Source organism: Haliotis asinina, chromosome 2, assembly GCF_037392515.1.
Source record: "Haliotis asinina isolate JCU_RB_2024 chromosome 2, JCU_Hal_asi_v2, whole genome shotgun sequence".
NCBI classification, from domain to species: Eukaryota; Metazoa; Mollusca; class Gastropoda; order Lepetellida; family Haliotidae; genus Haliotis; species Haliotis asinina.
In genome coordinates this window covers 98,565,753-98,582,201 of record NC_090281.1, presented here as the reverse complement: position 1 = coordinate 98,582,201, position 16,449 = coordinate 98,565,753, and the positions used below count along the sequence as shown (strand labels likewise).

Below are 16,449 nucleotides of genomic sequence, written 5' to 3'. Positions count from 1 at the left end.
CCTCCAAATCAAAAACCTCTGGGTAAACAAGAGATGATCTAATATATAGTGAGAAGCACACTTTAGGTTTATATGTTGTTACGATACCTGGGCACACAAAAAGCATCTAGTACATTTGAAGGGGTGAGATAATGTATATTGAGTTGAGTCGTACACCAGGAAGCAGCTGACTCGTGAGCTCTCATGATTTTATGCAACTTCTGCATATATATCCTGGATATTGACTCCACCTATGGTGTCTCTACAGATAAGTACATTGTCATCATGCTCATTTGTAAAAAAGTGTCTGAAAATGCAGTATTTATTGAGAAATACTTGCTACAAATTCTGTTTCACAGAAATCTTGATTGTGGCTGGCTACTGTTTTCCAGTCATCACCCCTAGCCTGCTCCAGTGTTGCCTCACTAGGGACATGAGTGACCTAACATACTGCAGAGAGCAGCTGATTGACTTGAAGCCCAAAGCTGACCAGAAACAATGGATAGAACCAAGTTTGTTACATCAGCTCAGGTCTCTGGGTATCTGTCAGACCAGACCTATTCACATCGGATGCCGGGGTGGGAGGACCAAACAAAGGAAAATCAGCACAGTGTTTGGAGTCTTTGATAGATTCAATTCATCTTGTCATCAAAACCGGATCAACAGCAGATACGATCATGATAATCTTATTCAGGTTCACCCAAGGCAAAAAATGTAAAATGCTAAAAGCTGGGCTGTGGAACGCACAGTCTGTGAAAAATAAAACCTGTGACTATGTAGCTGACTCTAATATGGACATTCCTTTCATAACTGAAACATGGTTACATGACATTCACGACAAAGCAAAATGTGCAGAATTAACCCCACTCAGATACAAGCTGTTGCAAGTTCCCTGCCTGGAATGCAGAGGTGGGCTTGTCGCTGTTCTGTACAGGCAGGAGTTAGATGTTAAAGTCATTAAACTGCCTCTGACATTTTCATTATTTCAACATCTCTCATGTTCAGTTATGTACGGGATGAAGCCCTTCAAGGCTGTCTGTATCTACACGCCACCACCATCAAAAGTGAATAAACTCACAACTTCAGTGTTTGTTGGAGACCTGTCGAATTTATGCGATAACCTGGATAACACTCAACTGAGATTCTTCTTTTGGGAGACTTCAGAGTGCATTATGACCTGTGCAGTGATTCACTTACGAAGAGGATATGTGCTATTCTTGATGCCCATGACTTGATGCAATGTGTCAATGAGTCTACACATTGATGCAATGTGTCAATGAGTCTACACACCACAGGGGACTTGACTGGGTCGTGAGTCGAAAACACCTTGATGTTCAGGTGCTAGATACACAGATGTCAGATTATTGCATTCTAACATTTACTCTTGATTGTCTGAGGCTGAAAGGTCCGGAGAGTGCAGATATAGAATCTAAAAACTATTGATACCGTTCTTTGAATGTCATTTAGAAGTGAAAATACATAAGAATGAAGATTTTTTATGGATATCAACTTCTTTATGAGAGAACACAACGTTTCGGAGTTAATGCTTACTCATTCTTCACCTGATGAAGGAGTAAGCATTAACTCCGAAACGTTGTGTTCTCTCATAAAGAAGTTGATATCCATAAAAAATCTTCATTCTTATATTGATACCGTTGATCTTGTGATTGAACTGAATAGTTCTCCTCTTATAGTAGACCCTCCGAATGACCTTAACACACTAGTCGACATGTTCAATGATACTCTTCAATGTGTTCTTGATAAGCATGCTCCACTGAAGACTAAGAAGCTGTGTCCAAAAGATGCGCCACCATGGTACGATGATGATGTCTTGTCCTCCAAAAGACGCAAGCGTATTGCCGAACGACGTTGGCAAAAATCTTGGCTCCAGATACACCACCAGATGTATAATGCTGCTTGTCAGGAGTTGAAAAACATTATCAGAAATACTAGGGCAGCTGACATTAACTCTAAAGTCAACAAATCTGAGGGTGATCCCAAACTGCTGTTCTCAAAACTTACTGGCTTATTAGGTAGAAAACAAGATGTCATATTACCTAAAGGAAGTGACCCTACCACTCTTGCAAACAGTTCCTCATCCTTCTTTGCTAGCAAAACTTCCAGTTTACGTGGAAAACTTGGCTCATTCTGTGACAACCTGTCCCACTGTGAATTTTACGGTGAACATTTCAGTAACTTTCCGAAGTGACTGTTAATGAACTGCACAAAATCATCAATGACACAAAACCAACCTGGTGTAGCTTAGATTGTTTTCCAACCAAGTTACTTCTTCAAATCATTGATGGTGTGCTACCCATAATAACCAAAATTGTCAACTTGAGCTTGTCAACCGACATGGTTTCCGATTAGCTTCAATACAGCTGTCATTAAGCCTGCAAGAAGCCTTCCCTTGATGCAGACATCCTGAAAAATTACAGGCCAGTATCTAACTTATCTATTTTATCAAAAGTCCTGCAGAAAGCAACATATGTCATATTTGGGATTTCACTTTCTTAGTAAAGTACAAATGCTAGTACTTTTTTCGGTTGAGTCCCATCCGGGATTCGAACCCGCACTCTCAGAGTCAGGCACCTAATCGCCAGCACACAAAGTCAGCCGCCTAGCCCGCACACAAAGTCAGCCGCCTAGCCCGCTCAGCCACCGCGACTTCCACAAAAATGAAAGTCGGACAACTGGTAGTCTAGACTGCGTACTTTGTGTACCCCTCTGATGAGTGTAAATTGGCACGGCTCCCACGGCCGAAAGCTATGATTACACGATGCCATTTAGAAAGTGGTCAAATGCAACATATGTCATATTTGGGATTTCACTTTCTTAGTAAAGTACAAATGCTAGTACTTTTTTCGGTTGAGTCCCATCCGGGATTCGAACCCGCACCCTCAGAGTCAGGCACCTAATCGCCAGCACACAAAGTCAGCCGCCTAGCCCGCTCAGCCACCGCGACTTCCACAAAAATGAAAGTCGGACAACTGGTAGTCTAGACTGCGTACTTTGTGTACCCCTCTGATGAGTGTAAATTGGCACGGCTCCCACGGCCGAAAGCTATGATTACACGATGCCATTTAGAAAGTGGTCAAATGCAACATATGTCATATTTGGGATTTCACTTTCTTAGTAAAGTACAAATGCTAGTACTTTTTTCGGTTGAGTCCCATCCGGGATTCGAACCCGCACCCTCAGAGTCAGGCACCTAATCGCCAGCACACAAAGTCAGCCGCCTAGCCCGCTCAGCCACCGCGACTTCCACAAAAATGAAAGTCGGACAACTGGTAGTCTAGACTGCGTACTTTGTGTACCCCTCTGATGAGTGTAAATTGGCACGGCTCCCACGGCCGAAAGCTATGATTACACGATGCCATTTAGAAAGTGGTCAAATGCAACATATGTCATATTTGGGATTTCACTTTCTTAGTGAAGTACAAATGCTAGTACTTTTTTCGGTTGAGTCCCATGCGGGATTCGAACCCGCACCCTCAGAGTCAGGCACCTAATCGCCAGCACACAAAGTCAGCCGCCTAGCCCGCTCAGCCACCGTGACTTCCACAAAAATGAAAGTCGGACAACTGGTAGTCTAGACTGCGTACTTTGTGTACCCCTCTGATGAGTGTAAATTGGCACGGCTCCCACGGCCGAAAGCTATGATTACACGATGCCATTTAGAAAGTGGTCAAATGCAACATATGTCATATTTGGGATTTCACTTTCTTAGTAAAGTACAAATGCTAGTACTTTTTTCCAAGGCTTGGTCTTAGGACCAGTATTATTTACAATGCATGTGAGACCACTTTGTAGTATTGTTTCCCAACAGCAGGTTGCCCATCACTTTTATGCTGATTATTCACAGCTAATAGACCATTTTAATATAAACGAAGAAAAAACAGTTATTTCCAAGAGCGAGAGCTGCATCTCAACAATTCAACATTGGATGTCATCGAACATGTTGATGCTGAATGACAAGACAGAAGCACTGTTCGTAGGACCACCTACAAGATTAAAGAAATACGACACTGAGCAACTTCACATTAGTCAATCTACAGTAGCTATTACATCTCCACTAAAGAACTTAGGTGTTCATATTGACTGCAATCTTTCCGTGGAAACTCAAGTTCCACAGTTATGCACATGCTGCTACTTCCGTTTGAAAAACATTGGATCCATTCACCGTCTGCTGACACAAGATGCTACAGCATGTCTCATGAGAACTTTAGTCCTCTCTCACCTAGATTACTTTAACACTTTATTGTTTGGAGTTTCAAATGAATTGATCAATAAGTTACAAAAGATTCAGAATACTGCTGCCTGTATTATAACAAGAAGCAAGCCATCTTGTCACATATCACCCATTCTACGATCTCTCCATTGGCTTCATATTCGTGAGCGCATCAAATTCAAAACACTGATTCTCACTTACTGGACAATTCACAACATGGGACCTCTCTACCTTCAAGACCTCACGACACTGTACACTCCTTCCAGAACTCTACGCTCCCATGATCAGTTTCTCCTGTGTGTACCTTCTTATAACCTCAAATCATTTGGTGCCAAGTGCTTTCAGTACGCAGCTGCTACCCTTTGGAACACTCTGCCCCTTCATCTAAAACTAGTGTCAACTCTGCCACTCTTCAAAAAGAGACTCAAAACATACCTGTTTCAAAAATATGTTTCATAAATCCGCGGATTATCTTGTACATATTAACTGTGACTTGTCAGCGCTTTGGGCATTGCCTTTGTGTGGTGGAAGTCAGCACTATATTAATAAGCTTATTATTATTATGTTTTACAGATTAAGATAGAAATGCAGCAGAGAGGGTTTGGGTGATCCTGGCACAGTCAGGCTGGTAAAGCTCATCATCAGCTCAGGGCCCTCACCCCCTCTACACGCAGCCCAGGCAGCAAATGGGACTTCTAGCAGGAAACACTGCCTAGGCGAACCCACCAAGAACTTTCCGGAGAATATGGAGGCTCCACAACACAGCAGCCTTCTGCATTACCCAGAATGTCAGAAGGGCTGTCAGAAGGTGGAGAACCTGGGCACTCATCTGATCTGCACCAAGAGATCAGGAGGTACCAAACCAAGGGCACCGAGAACAATGGGGAGCCTTACGACAGTGTACTTGGGATGCAAGCGAGACAATTCAAAGGCGAGGTCCGCATATTTATCATGCTTTTCCTGAATCTTTCCAATCACATTGCTGTCAAAAGGGACAGAAAATTCAATGATATAAATAATTTCATTTGCTTTATCAAAAAGGACAAGATCAGGTTTGTTGGCTGGAAATCGTCTCAGGCTGTATATTGGCCTATTCCAGAGAAGTTTGAAAGCATCATTTTCAGGACGCCCTGGACATGTTCAGGGTCATACCATGGATGGACCTCGGGGTCAAACCCACAGGCACAACGAAAATGATAATAAAAACAGCGAACCATGCCATCATGTCTTTTAAGATATGCTGTTTGTGCCAAGGAAGGGCAGCCACTGACAAGGTGTTGGACAGTCTCTGTAATTTCATTGCATAGTCGACATTTCATGTTAACATTTTGTCTTATTATCATTATCATTATCATATTATCATTATTATATTGACACTGCTGGTCATAATCCTGAATCTGAACAAAATATTCAGATTCAGGATTCAAATGCCGAAACCCAAACATGAAGAAAAGTCAAAATTGAGGCTGAAATATGGAAAATCTAGGTTTGGGTGTTCATGTTTTGAAGATATCCAGGTTTACAAGTACCTTAGAAGGGGTGAGATATTGTATATTGACACTTTGGTCATAATTCAATATTTGAAAAAAAATTCAGATTTGGGATTTTAATACATAGATACCTCGGTACATAGACAGATACATAGATACATACATAAATACCTTGATACATAGATAGATACATAGCTACATAGATACATGCATGCACACATACGCACACGCACACGCACACGCACGCACGCACTCATGCACGGACACACGCACACACACACACATATATTGTTTGGATATACCTGATGAATAACACAAACACTTTGCCCAAAAGTGAATCGTAAACACATACTCTGAAGTGGATACACATGTACCACAGAAATTAAACATTCTAAACATGTTCCAAGTTTCCTGACTCTGATGCCAGTGGTTGATGATATCGTCTTACCCTCAGGAGGGATTCATGGTTCTTGATGATGTCAGTCAGCACACACATCTCGCGCGCCAGTTCTCCTCCCATGCCAGCCCCAGTCTCCTGAACACAGGAAGAAATCCAGTCAATACAATCTAATTCACGATAATCATCAACAAGCCATTGTTCAGAGGCACCATGTGAGCCAGCGCACATGAAGTAATCCAGTCAACACAAGCTGATTAACATCCAATAGCAATATAGTCTGTATGCCATGAAAACGTACCAATGAATTTCACTTCAGAAAAACAAGAGTCATCAGAAGATCACATATCCCCCCGGCCCTTACATATTTGAAAGGACAAATCATCCGACAGTTACTTATTGTGTTTTTAGACCAAGTCTGAATTGTTTCCATGGAATTCATGAAAAATATAAACGCCATATATATGTAATCAGAAAAAGTCACCATTTCAAGATTTGTCTTGTATATCTGCCAAGATCTGTTGAAAGATATGAAATGGTTTTCGAGCTGTGCTCCGGAAACGAAGTCAGCAACATGTTCATGAAACCAAGAAAATAATACATCATAAAACCTGTAAATAGCAAAAGGCACCACTTTGGGGTCTGCCACACATATCTACCAAGTTTTACTGACAGATATTAAGACGTATTTGAGTTCTGCTCCGGAAACGAAACACACCTCTCACTTTTGACAGTAAGTCAAAAACGTTTCCATGGAAACTGAGAAAATGATAAATCACTAAAACCTGGAAATAGCAAAAGGCAACACTTTAGGTTCCGATTGATATCTGCTCTGCTCCAGAAACGAAGCACATACCTCCATTTTGAGACTAAGTCCGATACGTTTTCATGGAAACCAAGAAAATGATAAATCACAAAAATCTGTAAATACCAAAAGGCACCACATTGGGCCTGCCACACATATCTATCAAGTTTTGCAGAAAAATATTGAACGGTTTTTGAGTTCTGCTCCGGAAACGAAGCCCATTCCTCCATTTTGAGATTAAGTCCGAAACATTTCCATGGAAACCCAGAAAATAATACACCACAAAGACCTGTAAATACTAAAAGGCACCACTTTGGGCCTGCCACATATATCTATCAAGTTTTGCAGAAAAATATTGAGCGGTTTTTGAGTTCTGCTCCGGAAACGAATCCCACCCCACCACTAGACAAACACCAAAATGTTCCACAGAAAAACAAAAAAAATAAAAATGCCAAAACTCTGTAAATAGCAAATGGCACAACTATAGGTTGAGCTCATATCATTATATCTATCAAGTTTGGTCTAAAATATTGAACGGTTTCTGAGTTATGCTCCAGAGACAAAATGATTACATGCCAGGGGGATAACAAAGGGACTCACCATATTGTCTGTCCTCATCAACGATGGAGCAAAACATGTAGCCAGGTTTTCTTGTGACATGCGGTTCTCACTGCTGAACTGAGACACCCTGAAACAGACATCCTGCACATATACCTCAGACACATTGAACAGACAATGAGAACAAATACCTCTCTCAGACACACTGGAACAATGTGAACACACATCTCACTCAGACACACTCAACAAACAATGAGAACAAATACCTCTCTCAGACACACTGGAACAATGTGAACACACATCTCACTCAGACACACTCAACAAACAATGAGAACAAATACCTCTCTCAGACACACTGGAACAATGTGAACACACATCTCACTCAGACACTCAACAAACAATGTGAACACATACCTCACTCAGTCACCCCAAAACAGCCAATGTGAATATATACCTCATACAGGCACCCAGAAACACACAATGCAAACATATTCCTCACTCTGACACATTGAACAGACAATCTGAACATATACCTCACTCAGACACACCAGAACAGACAATGTGAACATATACCTCACTCAGACACACTGAACAGTCAATGTGAACATATACCTCACTCAGACACACTGAACAGTCAATGAGAACATATACCTCAATCAGACACACTGAAAAGACAATGAGAACATATACCTCACTCACACACACTGAACAGACTATGAGAACAAATACCTCACTCACACACATTGAAAAGACAATGAGAACATATACCTCACTCACACAAGTTGAACAGACCATGTGAAAACAAACCTCACTCAGACACACTGAACAGACAATGAGAACATATACCTCACTCAGACACACTGAACAGACAATGTGAACATATACCTCACTCAGACACACTGAACAGACAATGAGAACATATACCTCACTCAGACTCACCTGTGTAGATGCATGACAAGTTTCTTGAGAGTGTTGTAGTTGATCATGGGCAGTTTGTCCAGCAGGTAGTGGTACCTGTTCAACTTGTGCGCCTGGTCACCAAAACCTGTAAAGTACACACACTGCAATTAAGATAACAACCTCAATAATGCTGTTTACATTCAGTCTTCACAGCTCTATAAAGTAAATTATGTCTAGAACAAACACAAAACAATGAGCTGATGGATATAGCAAACTGTGTTTCTTGGTTCTCACCACTTTCAGGATATTCCTGTCAAACCACAATCAGTGAACCGTCTTGACTAAACAAAAGTATTGGTACTAACCACAAATCTTTTTTATGTTGGGTGATGTTACAGTTGTGACTATTACCATGTTAATCCCTGACCAACATGTCACATTTATAAAGAAAATATTGTAAACTTATTGCTAATAGTCAAAACATGTAATGCTGATTTGACCCAATAGCGAGACAAGTTAACAGCATTCAAGCTTTACAATGACCTCATGTCTCTGCGCATATGCAGTTCTTATGGACATGCAGCCTACCAGACCATATCATATACCTCAAAATGTTTCAACAACACCATGACATAGCATTATTTTCAATTCACAGAGACTGACACATAATGTGTCAATACTCATAGGTAAGGAAACAAGCCATTCCAGCTGTTGGGAATATTACATTACTGACAAAAACTACATAGACCACAATCAGATATATCCACACTGTAGGTACAGTCAGGTCGCATTAGTCCAGACCCCGACATTCCGATGCCCGCGATATCTGAACAATAACTAGCTGTAAACAATCTTGTTTACTACGTGTATGTATAATCTATCCAGACATGATTATACGCATTGATTGGTTATTATATGAATATTCAAGTTGTTATGTCTACAAACTGTAATAATGTCTTTTGGAACTTGTATTCGTTAGTATGTTTTTGCATTGCCATGTCAAAGGGAAGTAACTCTACTGTAGTTGTCTCCATAAAGGTTCATTTCAAACATGTCAACAGTGCTGTACTTACATTACCAGTACAAACACAACAATAGAGACATGCTGTTTGAGATGCACTTTGTAAGTATTTGCACAGATACAGCTCTCTCTGTCAACTAGTATTGTCAATATTTCATGCCAAAGGCTAGTGCTACGTTATGTTCACCACCACCACTGACAGAAAGATTCTATTCTGAAACTGTAACTTCCCTATGAATATTCACAGATCCCAGGCTGTCCGAGAGGTCACCATCACACACCACACGTACATGCTTACAAACCCAATCAGGAATGGACACTCTTGTTACTTTCAGTGTTAAAGACATGTCATCAGGGAAAACATGAAGGCTGTATCGATGCATCAAACTATCGGAGAATTGCAATTGCTAAGTCTCCTATAGCAATTAATCAATGGTAGAAATGATATACTATCCATGTATCGATAGTGTATGTAAGTATCGATAGTTTAGTAATTAACTCCTGTTGAAAAATATGCGGCATAAAGTACGGGATGTACCAGATTTGTTCACTTTGATTCAGACTTATCCACCCCTGTTACCTCTTGAACAATCTTGACTGCTTACTTGATCAGGGTTTCACATTTCTTGTCAGTTTTTGAAAGAGTGAGTGAGAGAGCTAATATCTATCGTCACATCGGCAATATTGCAGCCATATCATGACGAGAACAAGTAATAATGACATTGTAAAATGAATGAATATAAGAAACGAAAACCCTGTTGACGAAGAACAGTAAAACCACTGGTAAATATCACAGATATCCATTTAAGACTAGCAATTAAATCTAAAACAGTTGAACTATAGAAGACGATGCAACATAAAAATTAGCCATAGACTGCCAACAACTGAAGGTAGATCACCATACTAGGGACCATGGGGACTTACATTACTTTACGGATACAAGATCTAATGGTAGCTTTATAATCAGTGCATGGAATAAGAAGTGGTGTCACAGATTTGTTCAGTGCTGCCTCGACAGCAAGATCAGCCACTGTGTTCCCACAAATGCCTACGTGGCTGGGTAACCAACAGAAGACGATGTTGTATTGGCCAATAGCAAGAACATTATGCATTTCAATAATTTCAATAAAAAGTGGTTGTTTGCAAGAACAATTTTTAATAGTCTGAAGGCAAGAAAGAGAGTCTGAATAGATAATATACTGTTTATGTCTAGGATATCTTTGAACATACCCGTTAATATGGCGTTTGCTTCAGCAGTGAAAATAGAGCTGCAATTTGGTCATACAGAAGATATTGTTCTGGATCCAATGACAGTGGCACAAGCAACTGCGCCACCATCCTTGGACCCATCTGTAAATATGGGTTTGCAATTGCTATATTTATTTTTTACTTGGTTATATTGTTGTTCATATTGTTATTCATTAGTTTCTGACTTCTTAAACTGTGTAAGAGTTAAATTAACTTGTGGCCACACTATTTGCCAAGGAGGAGAAGAAAGCAAACACAAAGGAGATATAGTCTCTAGCTCAATGCCAGCACCAGAAGGAATGGTGTAACTCTATGCCCAAAAGGTGGAACAAGAGAAGATTTCTTAGAATATAAATCCTCATAGAGGGGATTAAAGACAGATAAAAGCAGGGTTAGACATTTTGAAAGAGACTGAAACTACTTTATCTTGTTTATATTTCATATTAAAGGTCACATGCAACGTAAAATACAACTTTGCAGATTCTGGTACCTTTCGGTATGCACTTACCGAAACAAATCATAAAAAATGCCAATTCAACCTATAAAGTTGAAAAAAACGCGATGAAAAAAAAGCCCACGAAATCGGAGTTCAAACGTTTCACTAAATTCCCCCCAGCGCTGGGGGGAAAACTGGTTTCAACAGATGTGCTGCGCTGCGTCCATAACGCATGTGCAGTGAATAGGTTCGCGGAGCTTGAAACAGTATGCATACCCAGCATCTGAGGTCGTGAGCAGTAGTCTAATCTCGGTTGTGTACACAAACAAGTAAATAATCTACTCGTTACGTAAAAAAACTTGTTGATTGTGGTAAGCAGTCCCTGTCACAGAGAAAGTTCATTGTCTGGTTTATTCACACCTATATGTCTCCCTGTCTGTCTGCTAAAGACAACATGCAGTACACAGCTTCAATCATTGACCACGTGCAATTTGAGCTTAACACCTATCAGACTATACGACATAAAGAAAATGAGTTGATTTATGACTCGTGCACCCGAGCCCCGTCTCTGCCACATTATGTAACTAGGCACGTGTGATACACGACATGTTTTCATGTCTGTGGGTTGCAAAAAAAACTACATTCACTTTTTTCGGATGACTGGATCTGACGGAAACTGGTGCAAACTCTTGTCAGTTTCAAGTCCTGCTTTGTACTTGGACGAATGACAGATTCCAGCCACGCAGTAGTTTACCATCTTTACTGACATGATTTTTTATTGGATCGAGCGGAAATTCAGAAAACATGTATTTTCAAAATCCAGCATCTCTATATACATTCTTCATGGATAACAACTTCTTTTAGTGTGTATGATTTTGTTTGACAACAGTATATGAATCCATACTGAAACGACGCATCAAGTACACAAAAAGAAGTTGTTATCCATACAGAATCTTACTTTCATGTGACTCGCCATACTTCTAAAATGCCCATCAAACAGATCACCTTTCTGTACACACAATGAACCCTCAGCATATCAGCAAATGAAACAGCCAATCAGAGGTCGTCGTTACACTTGAGTGCACATCCACAAGCTATGACTGGGTTTGGTCTCCCGTGGGCTTCGTTTCGGGGGAAGTAAGCCTAAGTACAAAATATTGCACTTTTGAATCGCGATTGTACGCTTATAATTTTGTTTATTTGTTTTTTTTAAAAGAAGCAGTGTATATTATACGTCATGAATAAGTGATAAATGTGTTTTAATTATGTTTGATTTTTTGGTTGCATGTGACCTTTAACTATCACTTCATGACTTCAAATGAGACAATGCAAGGAGAGAAAACTATTGCAATAATATTACAATAGTTAATCACAATAGACTATCATTATTGCACTAGTTGTTTGCCCCCCAATAGTCTCCTGTAGGAAAGACACTGGTGATCTGGTTCAGCGGTGGGCGAGTGAAAGCTCTACTTGGCCATTGCTACATTCCTCCATCATGACAATAGCCTGCATGTCATCAGGTCTCCCAGTCCCACGAACTGGTCAATCATAGCAATGATTATCACTTTTCATTATTCTCTCTTTCTTCAGTGATATGAAACAAAGACTTCAGGGTTGCCATCCACCACAGTGTTAAAAGTAACACAGGCTATGGGGTAGCCCAGTGGTTAAAGCATTTGCTCGTCATACTGAAGACCCGGGTTTGATTCCCAACATGTGTGAAGCCCATTTCTACCATCCCCCGCCATGATATTGCTAAAACTGGCCAGTCAGTAAATTCTTTGTAAGGCACTGTAAATCTATTTTTAATCAACAATCTTTGAAGGATAGAACCACAGTATTAACAAGCACAAAGATCCTCCAAAAAATGTAATTGATAGCAGGAAAGTTGATTAATTTCAGGTGATACAGTTAACTTCTAACACAGAACAAACCCTTCACAGCAGTGAAAACAACTCATTCTGCTGTAAAAACAGGTCTGCTTATTTGTGTTATTGATGTCTAACAGCTCACTCAACAATATGGTCAGGTGAGTCAGGATCTGGCATACAAGTGATTACAACAGCAAGCAATGATATACACAAACAGTTAGTGAGTTTAGTATTACACAGCACTCAGAAATATTCCAGGTTACATGGCAGCAGTCTGTAAATACAGACAATCAACAACATGAGCATCGATCTACTCAACTAGGATAAGATGAAATGTGTCAACCAAGTCAGCGAGCATGACCATCAGATCTTATACACGGGTTACTGAAGATCAATTCTTACCCAGATCACAGGTCTACACAAACAGAATAAGAGTGAGTGAGTGAGTTTAATTTTAAATTGCTTTTGGCAATACTGCAGCAATATCAGTGCACAGGCACCAGAATGGGCTTCACACATCGTACCTATGATCCAGAGTGTTTTGTGGAGAAGCTTTCAGACTTCCAATGGTGATTGTCCTACAAATATAATTTGTGATGGCATCCATGCTGCAAGGACTGTGCGTCTCGAAATATCTGCATCAGCTCTCTTAACAAAACACACAGTTTACGTGCACAGTTAACTATAAACACTGAGGATACTGTCATCAAACTGGATGGTATTTGGAGAAGTTTCTCTGTAACATACAAAGTTGGTACTGGGAGAAGTTTCTCTGTAACATACGAAGTTGGTACTGGGAGAAGTTTCTCTGTAACATACAAAGTTGGTACTGGGAGAAGGTACTCTGTAACATACGAAGTTGGTACTGGGAGAAGGTACTCTGTAACATACAAAGTTGGTACTGGGAGAAGTTTCTCTGTAACATATGAAGTTGGTACTGGGAGAAGTTTCTCTGTAATATACGAAGTTGGTACTGGGAGAAGTTTCTCTGTAACATACAAAGTTGGTACTGGGAGAAGTTTCTCTGTAACATACAAAGTTGGTACTGGGAGAAGTTTCTCTGTAACATACGAAGTTGGTACTGGGAGAAGGTACTCTGTAACATACAAAGTTGGTACTGGGAGAAGTTTCTCTGTAACATAGGAAGTTGGTACTGGGAGAAGTGTCTCTGTAACATACGAAGTTGGTACTGGGAGAAGTTTCTCTGTAACATATGAAGTTGGTACTGGGAGAAGTTTCTCTGTAACATATGAAGTTGGTACTGGGAGAAGTTTCTCTGTTACATACGAAGTTGGTACTGGGAGAAGGTACTCTGTAACATACAAAGTTGGTACTGGGAGAAGTTTCTCTGTAACATATGAAGTTGGTACTGGGAGAAGTTTCTCTGTAACATACGAAGTTGGTACTGGGAGAAGTTTCTCTGTAACATACGAAGCTGGTACTGGGAGAAGTTTCTCTGTAACATACGAAGTTGGTACTGGGAGAAGTTTCTCTGTAACATACGAAGTTGGTACTGGGAGAAGTTTCTCTGTAACATACGAAGTTGGTACTGGGAGAAGTTTCTCTGTAACATACGAAGTTGGTACTGGGAGAAGTTTCTCTGTAACATACGAAGTTGGTACTGGGAGAAGTTTCTCTGTAACATATGAAGCTGGTACAGAGAGAAGTTTCTCTGTAACATACGAAGTTGGTACTGGGAGAAGTTTCTCTGTAACATAGGAAGTTGGTACTGGGAGAAGTTTCTCTGTAACATACGAAGTTGGTACTGGGAGAAGTTTCTCTGTAACATATGAAGTTGGTACAGGGAGAAGTTTCTCTGTAACATACGAAGTTGGTACTGGGAGAAGTTTCTCTGTAACATACAAAAATGGTACAGGGAGAAGTTTCTCTGTAACATATGAAGTTGGTACTGGGAGAAGTTTCTCTGTAACATACGAAGTTGGTAGAGGGAGAAGTTTCTCTGTAACATATGAAGTTGGTACTGGGAGAAGTTTCTCTGTAACATATGAAGTTGGTACTGGGAGAAGTTTCTCTGTAACATACAAAGTTGGTACTGGGAGAAGTTTCTCTGTAACATACAAGTTGGTACTGGGAGAAGTTTCTCTGTAACATACGAAGCTGGTACAGGGAGAAGTTTCTCTGTAACATACGAAGTTGGTACAGGGAGAAGTTTCTCTGTAACATATGAAGTTGGTACTGGGAGAAGTTTCTCTGTAACATATGAAGTTGGTACTGTGAGAAGTTTCTCTGTAACATAGGAAGTTGGTACTGGGAGAAGTTTCTCTGTAACATATGAAGTTGGTACTGGGAGAAGTTTCTCTGTAACATATGAAGTTGGTACTGGGAGAAGTTTCTCTGTAACATATGAAGTTGGTACAGGGAGAAGTTTCTCTGTAACATACGAAGTTGGTACAGGGAGAAGTTTCTCTGTAACATATGAAGTCCACCACAGTCTTGCATACAAAACAGATACCTCTCAAACACAATCTGCACGTGACTACAACCTGGGCCTGTACCTGGGATTTCTATCCACTTGGAGTAGCTGTTTCTGGTGAAGAGTGAGTCATCCAGTCCTCGGAAGAAGCGTTTCAATGCATTTGCCACTTCATTGCAGGTGAAGTCATCCATCTTTACACCCCTTGCATCTGGAACAGTGAACAGACGTTACAGACCTCTGTGGTTGGAATCTGTGGAATGTGACCTTCTGAATACCTTGAAACAACATCAGTTCATTCAAAGTAAAGTTACACAGAGATAAGTTACAGGTTTAGCCCCAGTCTACAAGAAGATAAGTTTTGGGAACTTCTTGGTTTGAAGATTAAAGGTGAAATGGCTGCTTTCAGAGTGCTGCCCACTGTGTCAAGGTGCATCAGTTGAACCTGGTTGCCCAGTGTGACACAAGGTACTAGCTGTGATAAAACGTCCTTGTATCTCCGTTCATGCCAAGCTCAAGCCAAGGTAAGAACATTTGTAGAACTCTCACCTTTCCTGAGCTCTTCCAGGAGCAGCTGTACCCGAGAGTTTGTTGCACTTTCCCGGTAGATACCCGTCGACTTCAGACCTGCAAGACAACTCTACACTCTCTACACATAGTTCAGTAGAAGAGATACACAGGCAAGATTGTAGGCAAGTCTTTACTGATTATATCCTTTCAACAATTAAGGAGCATTGTGGCATGTGGACAGTATATGCCCATTAATCTTACATATAAGGTTGGTGGTAAATATGCCTTTATATATATATCATTGACAGAAGTTTTAGAGGACAGAAGACTGAGACTATTATTTGGTTACAACAATACTCTATTTTAAAGGCAGCCTAAATGATGCGACAGAGGTAAGACATTATGAGTATATTTCAGTCAGGAATGAAGATAGTGCAAGGATGAGGAGGAGAATAGATCAGTTACTTGTACCTGCAGGTCCAGCCCCTTACCTGACACAGTGATGGCATCAATACACCTGTTGACGATGACAGGAACATCATCAGACGTTAACTGCTGATCCTGCA

At 40.5% G+C, this 16,449-nt stretch overlaps 1 protein-coding gene across 1 annotated transcript in view; it reads right to left on the bottom strand.

The window, feature by feature from the left end:
• Positions 1–16,449, bottom strand: part of LOC137274674 (arf-GAP with Rho-GAP domain, ANK repeat and PH domain-containing protein 1-like) — a 115,378-nt gene that overhangs the window by 16,148 nt on the left and 82,781 nt on the right. Inside the window, exons 31-36 of the mRNA XM_067808005.1 lie at positions 16,375–16,449; positions 15,923–16,000; positions 15,456–15,584; positions 8,400–8,505; positions 7,503–7,590; positions 6,149–6,235 (exon numbers count right to left, since the gene is read on the bottom strand). The exon at positions 16,375–16,449 is cut by the window's right edge and continues 16 nt beyond it. Coding sequence (XP_067664106.1) covers positions 6,149–6,235; positions 7,503–7,590; positions 8,400–8,505; positions 15,456–15,584; positions 15,923–16,000; positions 16,375–16,449 — 563 coding nt within the window. The remainder of the gene's footprint in view (positions 1–6,148; positions 6,236–7,502; positions 7,591–8,399; positions 8,506–15,455; positions 15,585–15,922; positions 16,001–16,374) is intronic.